General features: G+C 31.3%; 1 protein-coding gene across 1 annotated transcript; it reads left to right on the top strand.

Moving 5' to 3' along the window:
* Positions 1–4,195: 4,195 nt before the first annotated feature.
* On the top strand, positions 4,196–8,099 carry LOC133781793 (alcohol acyl transferase 1 allele RGa-like). The gene is made up of 2 exons (XM_062220871.1): positions 4,196–4,767; positions 7,033–8,099. Exons 1-2 carry the CDS (start codon positions 4,321–4,323, stop codon positions 7,975–7,977), a joined length of 1,392 nt encoding a protein of 463 aa, XP_062076855.1. The 5' UTR covers positions 4,196–4,320; the 3' UTR covers positions 7,978–8,099.
* Positions 8,100–9,561: the final 1,462 nt, after the last annotated feature.

The following is a 9,561-nucleotide window of genomic DNA, read 5'->3' as shown; positions in this document are numbered from 1 at the left end:
AAGGACTTTTTTGTCGCCAGTTTCTATAATTAAATATGATCCCTTGGATCCTATTTTAATCCAAATCAATGGCCCTGACACTTTTGACCTTTGACATCCCCACTAGGGTGTATATATACCCTCTTCATCTTCATCATTCTCATTTACTCTTCAGAAAGCATGAACCAGAGAGAAAAAAGAAAAAACCAAGGTTTTCTTCGCATGTTCTCTAAGCCCAAAAGACAAAGTACCCTTTCTCCTTTGGATCTGTGAAATCGTTCCGCAACCACTCCTTCAATCAGCAATCTCTTCATATCTACAATCCAATTTGCGTAAGTTCTCTGGTCTTCCTCTAGTATACATAGATCTATATATTTTAACGTGTTTCATCTATTCGTGAGAATAGTTCTCTGGTTTCTACCAAATTTTTAAGGCTTTTCATTGTATTAAGAATTTTTTATTTGGGTAGATTTGAATCATGATTTAGACCACAAAAAAATTGGGTAGAATCATGTAAAAATGAAGTTTTTCTGGTTATGGGGTATTTTTAGTCGTAAGTTTCCTGTGGCTTAAGAAATAGAGTTTTGGATTAGGGTTTTAATGCACGAATCCTGAAAACACAGCCTTTCGGGTAACTGCCAACTTTTTCCCTAGAAATCTGGGATTCTCTTGTTTTAAATTTATAGTATCCATCCCGAACTTTACAATAGTTTTGCATAGACATTCGAGTTAATCTCGCCCTTTCAAGCCTTCAGTCTCGATTGAAGCAATCTCGTTATCTCAAGCTTACAAACTCGAGTTATCAGGATAAATTTTTCCACTTTAAAATTATGGGCCATCACCTTTTTCTTTCTTGTTAAATGTCGCATTCTTCAGAGAATTGGTGCGGGGCCAAGCTTGCTATCCCTTACCATCCATCTGTTGAGAAAACTTATATACAAGATCTTTGATTGTTTTCATGTAGATCTAATATTAAACAAATTAATAAGAGATAACTTAGAACATGTTTCTAAAATTGAATTCGAGGAGAAACAAAGATAAGAATACCTACAATATACGCACCGGAATGAAAGAGTCCTTCCTTCAGTTTCCTAAACTCTTGTATCCTTTCTGTCGCTGAGTATTATCAAGAAACTGAACTGTTCTTCTAATTTCTTCACAGTCTTTCAATGTATCCTTAGAATCACCTAGACTAGTGTGGGCAATTCTCAACACATGAGATAGATACAGAGAGAAGAGGAGATAATAGCAAAGAGGCTTAGAAAATGACTTGTGTTTAGAGAGAATCTAAAACTATTAGAAAACCAGTGATTAAACTTATCTGTCGTCTTAGAAATCTAAGCTGATGACTTCTCTCTAAGCACTCCTTTTATAGACTCAATTATGCCATTTTATTTAATTAAAAAATCAATAAAATAATAGCCAATTTGAAGCCCTAGGTTGAAATTATCATGGGTTTTAGGCCCGTGAAATTTCCCATTTGATTATAAGCCCATTTGACTTAAAATCAAGACCTGTATTATTTTCTATTGATTTAATTAATTAAATAATTATTTAAATCTTTTATCAAATTAATTATTTATAATTTGAACCTTGATTTAAACTTATTTATTAATTTAGATACCAATTTATCTTAATTAATAAATCTGTCATAATTTCTATTTTCTTCTAAAAATTACATAACTCTGTGAAACTATCCAAAATTGACCTGGTTAACTTTGATAATTATAATTCATAATTAAATCAATTAATTGAAACTATCTAGATGATTTTATCTAAGGTACAATGGGGACCATGCCTATGAAATCAAGCTCCAATAAGTTATCATAAATCTAACAAATAAATTTACTAACTTATTAATTCCTCGTGACTCCACTATAGACTCGGAATTGCACTCTTGAATTCATAGAACGCTCTATAACAAATATAGATACGCTATTAATTATCCTTTGTTACAACCACAATTGTCTCTCAATCCTATATAGATAGTCTACAGTGAGATAGGACTAAAATACTGTTTTACCCATCATTGTATTTTATCCTTAAAACACTTAGTTCCTTGTAAATGATATTTCAGTAAACTAATTTAATTACTGAAATGAGATCTCTATCATTTAACACCTTGAACCAAACTAAAAGGAAACCATTGTTTCACTTCTTCATCAGAAGCTATAGATGTTCATATCTATGATTAACACTCCCACTCAATTATACTACCGAGTTCCCAAGATGTAAGTATGGGCTAGTCCGTAGGGTAAGCTGGTAACAAACAAGTAAAAGAACTAAAATAATACAATCAGTTAGAATACTAACCACTCAGAATTGAGATTGAATTGACCTATGGTCAACTATATGATATGACTAGAATAGATAATAACGATATGTTTACTTATCTTATCAACTGTCAATATCGATCATGTCCGATGTAACAAATACATCCGATCTTATCTACTTTCCTAATGTTCTGGAAAGAACATAACACTACAATGTGTAAGTAGATCATATCGTTGATTGGCAAGTCAGTGTAAATCCTGTGAACTGACTAATCTTAGGACTAACTTATTTTAACATATAATCATATTTATATTCCCCTGTGATTACGTCACTATAAATAAGATTAGCTATATGCCTGAGATTTAATAGAAGTTTATATTAAACAAATAATCATCAAAATAAAACATGTGAGCAAAGTTATTGACCAAGTCAAAAAATGATTTCTATTCTTTTATTGATAATAAAATGAGATTACAAAGAATTTTGGTTTTAATTAGGGTATAAAATCCCAACACCATCAACTCCTAGTCTTGAATCGCCATTCACATGAAATCAATGACTAATTCCTGAGCACGAAGAAAGGTGCGAACAAGAAGACATACGAGTTCACTTCCGATGCCAAATCCACGAGGTCGAGGAAAGAAAAAGGAAGAGACTCTGAGTTAATTAGTATTATTATTGATCTTAGATCAATCTAACAACTCTATACCCTTAATTAGATGTTAAATAATTATTAATTAATGAATCATACTATATAAAACTATAATCACTTATAAAAATTAAAAAGAATTGTGTATTTAAATTCCTTAATACTTTTACTGACGCAATTTTATATTTTACCAGCGCGTTTATGACTTTTACCGGTGTGTTTAGAAGACTTTTTCTGGCACAACATCGTAATGTGCTGGCAAAAATACCACCGTCAAATAAAGGTTCGTCTAAAAATTACTTTTTCCGGCACAATAATGCCTAGTGCGCCGGCGAAAATTAGGCCATAAAAAGTGTGCAAACTTTTGCCGGCGCATTTCGTAATTGAGCCAATAAAACCCACTTTTGCCGGCATAATTTTTTGCCGGTAATAGCAAGGTTTTTTGTCAGCGTAATTCTGAAACGCGCCGGCAAAAGCTCTGTTTCTTGTAGTGATAGTAATCTTTTGCGGTCCCATTATCCTTCATTTTAAGATTTTCAAAATCTCTTTTGAGCATTTGTAGTTTAATAGTATGTACCTTGATTGTTCCTTGGAACTCGTCGTGCAGCATGTCTCATGCTTCTTTTGCACTTGATGCACCCATAATTTGTTGAAATATATCATCCGTCACACATTTGCAATACATTGGTGATATTTATAGTTGTTAAAGTGGGTGGTAGGCTAACTGACTTCTACAATTTTTAATAAATATTTTTACTCTAGAGTAATCTAAATACTTGTTAGATGTGATTAGGAAATTCTAGAGCACAATGTATTTTACTCATCTAATTTACGCAAAAAAAATCAGCTGTCGCCTGATTCTTGGCAAGATGAGAGGGAGAGAGGAGTAATTATTAGTTTTAGTAAAAATATATAATGATATAAATATAAGGAAGACAAATGGAGTTATTAACATTTGGTCTTCCAAATGTATACTTGGCATTTTAAATTAGGTGGCAAAATGTAATTGGCCGAGACAAGAATGAAACAGGAAATAGGGGGCACGTAATTTTCTTTCCTAATTTACTTGCTTTCTCACGTTTTACAAGAAAATTCTATAAATATGTAGCAATTTTAATAGGCCAATATTCTTCTTCTTTTTTTAACGTCCACATATTTTCTCATCAACAACCTGATCGTTGTCTTTTTCCAATATGACAACAATACTCAACAACACAAATTAATGCTTTTATGTACATGTAGTTATCTTTTTCATCTTCAGGTTTTGCTATAAATACAGTCCAGTAGTGAACAGAAACTCTCAACACACATTATATAAAATTCTAATAAAGATACTAAGTTTATAGTTTATATCTATTTTTGTTCCGATCGACAAACATATACAATTAAATAGCAACAATAATACAAAAGATATATCGATGGAATCACCAAGTTTGTTTCAGCTGAATCGGTGTGAGCCAGAACTCGTCGAACCAGCACAAGCAACACCTCGTGAGGTAAAAGAACTATCAGATATCGATGATCAAGAAGGGTTAAGGTTCATTGTTCCTGTAATATTCTTATACAAGAACAATAAGACTTCAATTATGGAAGGGCATGATCCTGTTAGGGTTATCAAAGAAGCTCTTGGTAAAACATTGGTGTATTACTACCCCTTAGCTGGAAGGCTTAAGGAAGGTGTCAATAGGAAGCTGATGGTAGAATGCACTGGCGAAGGTGTTCTGTTCGTGGAGGCTACTGCCGATGTTCACTTTGATGAGCTTGCCGATGTCATTCAACTCCCGTCTCCCTTCTTTGATCAGTTTCTTTTTAATGTTCCTCCAGAATCTGACAATATACTTGGTTCTCCCTTGTTGTTTATTCAGGTAGCTATATATATATATATATATATATATATAGAGTGTGTGTGTGTTTGTGTTTTATTAGTTTTATTAACTTTTCTTTTCTTTTTTCACTATCTTAAAACAAAATTTAAAAGAAAAATTGTTTTTTTCCCGTTTGTTCGATAAGAGAAGCGACTTAAAATTAGAACATATATAGGATACTAGATCAGTTTAACTAACGTAGTAATTTAAAAAAAAAAATCACCAGTACCCAAATTTCCTGTCTCCTTCATGTCCCACCAATTATTTAAAGACACATAATTTATTTATTTAATATATATTTAAATTATTTACAACTTTCTCTTTTCCTAATTATAAATAAATGAGATGTCTTCAAATAATTGGTGGGACATAAATGGGACACAAAATTAGGAACAGTAGATTTTTTTTCGTAATTTTTCTCATTAACTTCCATTTTAACGTATGTAAAAGCTTAATTAACATTGATTTAGAACAGAAAAAGGGTTTTTTATGTAATATTTTAATTTGGTTTAACAGTCTTACCGAATTTTCATTAATTTAAATTTAAAATTATCTCTTAAATGTTAAATTATTTTTAGATTTCTTTTAAATTTTATTTTTTTATATATTTTATTTCAATTACTTTTTCTTAATCTTTCTTTTGGTTCGTTTTTCCTTTATATATTATACCAGAAAATATAACTGCGCTCCGCGCAGTCTTTTGTAATTATTAAAACATATATATTTTAAAATATTTTTTGGGAGATCGTGGGGTAGTGATTCATTTTCACTATACTCGTACAACATGTTTTTTATATGGACACGTGAAGACATCTTGACTATAATTTTCACCTTGTATTTTAGTTGTTTACTTATTTTGACCATTAATTTTTTTTTAAATTAACTTGTGGACCTTGTGTTTTGTCAAAAATTCAAAAATAGGAATGTAAAGATAGATTATTTGAACCACGTATAATTTTGTTGATTACCCGTTTGAATATTTTATTGTTAAAAGTTAACATTTGGATCCTGTATTTTGTCAAAAGTTAAACTATAAATAGATAGATTTTATTATTATTATTATTATTATTATATGTAGATATTTTTATCTATTATAATTTTTATTAAAATAAAAATGAGAAAAATAGATATATAGAGAACCGAAAACTATTATGTAATTTTTAATTAAATTTTTTTAGTATTTTTCAATGATTAAGTAGTTAAGATATTTAAGCAAATTAAATTTTTAATTAAATTAATATGTATATATATTAATATTTTTAATTGTTAAGATATTTTAGAAAATAGAAAATGAATAAAAAAATTAGATTAAATGAGAAAATAGAAAGAGTGATTTGAAGAGATTTTAGAGTGCCACATAATCTCTTGAAGCTCTCATTTATATATATATATAAATATTTTGTAAAACTATTCATTTTAGGAATAAAAAAACATAATTATAAAATTATCACAAAATAGTAAAAATAGATTGTAAAAAATATAGGATGTCACCTCATCACTCTTAAACTCTTATTTATATATAGATATAGATATAAATATTTTGTAAAACTATTCACTTTTGGAATAAAAAAACATAATTATAATATAATAAAAAAAATAGATATATAGATAATCGAAAATTATTACGTAATTTTTAATTAATGTTTTTTTAGTATTTTTCAATAAATAAGTAGTTAAGATATATATATATTGATATTTTCAATTGTTAAGATATTTTAGAAAATAAAAAATGAATAAAAAAATTAGATTAAATGAGAAAATAAAAAAAATAATTTGAAGAAATTTTAAAGTGCTACGTAATCTCTTTGAAGCTCTCCTTTTCAATTGTTAAGACAATAAAAGTGATTTGAAGTTAAGATATATATATTGATATTTTCGCTCTCCTTTATTTATATATATATATATATAAAGATTCTTTCTTTCGTAACTTTTCCTTTTTTTTTTTTCTCTTTCTTTTTGAACTTTTATTAAAAAAAAATTCTCTCTTTCATTGTCTTATTCATCTTCCCTCTTTTTTTTCCACTTATAATATAAATTAACGGACACAAATCAAATAACTTTTAAAAAAAAAAAAAACTATTTGAAACGGTTTAAAATTCATTTATGTAGTTATGTTTATTGGTCCAGATATTAATGTTTGTACTATAATACTGTGATGAATAAATAACTAATAAATTTGTCTATAGTTTCACTTGATTAATAACAAGAATACGATATAGGACAAAATAAAACGTTTTATGTATTGAAGTACTATTCCTTTCACAGGTCACTCGTTTGAATTGTGGGGGATTCGTGCTGGCAATAACCATGAACCACACAATGTGTGACGCATTCGGATTGGCCCAATTCTTAAACGCAATGACAGAAATGGTACATGGTTCACGTGTTCCATCTATCCAACCAGTTTGGCAACGAGAGATCTTTAACGCCCGAAACCCACCAAGAATAACCTGTCCACATCTAGAATTCGAAGAGGTACCACTTGAGTCTCCTTATTCCAAAGGTTCTATGGTCTTGGACCCAAACAACTTGGTTGAACGACCATTCTTTTTCAGTCAAAAACAAATAAACTCCCTTCGAAAGCAGCTTCCACCACACCTCGCCCAGAACTGTTCACAATTTGATTTACTCGCTGCTTGTCTCTGGAAATGTCGTACGCTGGCTCTTAACCTAAACAAAAATGAAGTTGTTCGCTTTTCATGCTTAACAAGTATACTTAGACAGAAAAACGAGATGAAAAAATTAGGTTTTCCATTGGGATACTACGGCAACGCGTTTGCATACCCAGCAGCAGTTTCGAAGGCCGGAGTTTTATGCGAATGTTCGTTGGGGTATGCCGTAGAGTTGATCAAGAAAGCAAAAGACCAAGTGAACGCTGAGTACATGAAATCGGTTGCGGATCTTATGGTGATTAGAGGCCGACCGAGGTTCACTGAAACGGGAAACTTTATTGTTTCTGACAATACTCGTGCTGGGTTCGATAAGATCGATTTTGGGTGGGGTTTGCCTGAGTTTGCTGGACCCGCCATGGCCATGTCTTTAATTAGCTTTGTTGTGCCGTACGAGAAGGCAGGGGAGAAAGGGGTTGTGGTGGCAGTATCCTTGCCTACGGAGTTGGCTATGGAGACGTTTCAACGCGAGATCGAGAAAATGAATACACAAGAACCTAATAATGTTTATGATCGTTTTCAGATTATGTCCTCTCTTTAAACTATTAATCTTTTTGTTTGGAAAGTCTTCTTTTCAAAATAATTTAATGTCCTACGAGTGCGTATATGATGTATTTGTATTCTTCTCACGAATATTGGTATAATATATAAGAGTATCAAACACATCTTTGTCTAATTTTGGTATAATAAATCAAATTATTATTGTATTTAAAATTATGGATAAATTAATTAAAATAGGATATCTTCATGATCAATTACATATTGTATAATAGAATTATAAATTTTCGATTAGCTTTTTGTTGTGCAAAGCCAATAAAGAAACAGAGATTTCGTTCAAGACAAAGAAAAAACACAGAAACAAAACATAGATAAAAAAACAGTAAAACAATAATAACCAAGACAAGATTTAACGAGGTTTAGTCCTTGTGCAATGACTTACTTCCTTGGGGAGCAACACATCTTCTTTATTTCCTTTCCAAGCTCAAAGTTACAAACACTACAAGCCACCCTCTCTCAATACAAGATTTCTCTCTAGCTTGCTCTGTTTCTCTTTCTTGCTCTCTAGAATTACAAAATGATTTCATACACACATAATGAGCTAGATATATATATATATATATATAGCCAGAAAAAAGGATTAACTAACTTAACTGACAACTTGTAAGCTAGTTACACATGGCAAAGGTTTTAATCATATATTAACAAATTCTCCACCTGATTACAACTTTGCCTAAGAGTACTCCCCCAAGCCCCGAGAGGCTTAGCTGCCTTTTAGACCAATAATATCCAAGCAGTGTTCAAACTTATTGCTTGGTAATGGCTTAGTAATCATATCTGCAGGGTTGTCCTTAGTAGGTGTCTTCTCAATCAGTACAGTCCTTTCTTGAATGATTTCCCTGATAAAATGCAGCTTAATGTCAATATGTTTTGTCTATTCATAATGAACTGAATTTTTGGTCAACTGAATAGCACTCTGGCTATCACAGTATACAGTCATTGATCCTTGTTTGACCTTCAGTTCTTCAACCAGCCCTTTCATCCACAGGGCTTCCTTTACAGCTTCAGCAATAGCTGTATATTCAACTTCCGTAGTTGATAGAGCTACCACCTTCTGCAACGTAGCTTTCCAACTAACTGCAGTTCCAAATATGGTAAATACATATCCTGTTATGGATTTTCTGGTGTCAAGACAACCAGCAAAATCTGAATCAACATAACCCTTAACAGTATTCAAGTTACTCCAGTCATGTTTTCCTTCACCAAACACTAGACCTTTTGAGATTGTGCCCTTTATGTACCTTAGGATCCATTTTAGAGCCATCCAATGTTCCTTACCAGGTTCTGCCATAAATCTGCTTACCATGCTTAATCCATATGCTAAGTCTGGTCTCGAACAAACCATTGCATACATTATCGAGCCAACTGCACTTGCATATGGTATGTTAGCCATAATTCTCCTTTCCTCATCAGTTTGAGGCCTTTGAGACATACTGAGCCTAAAATGTTGAGCCAGTGGTGTTACCACTGCTTTTGAATCTTTCATGCCAAACCGATCAAGAACTTTCTTAAGGTATCCTTTCTGAGTTAGATACAAAACTTTGTTTCCTCTGTCTCTCCTTATTTC

This window comes from Humulus lupulus, chromosome 6 (assembly GCF_963169125.1).
Source record: "Humulus lupulus chromosome 6, drHumLupu1.1, whole genome shotgun sequence".
In the NCBI taxonomy this organism is placed as follows: Eukaryota; Viridiplantae; Streptophyta; class Magnoliopsida; order Rosales; family Cannabaceae; genus Humulus; species Humulus lupulus.
The sequence above is the reverse complement of the archived record's forward strand: the minus strand, read 5'-3'. Positions and strand labels throughout refer to the sequence as shown.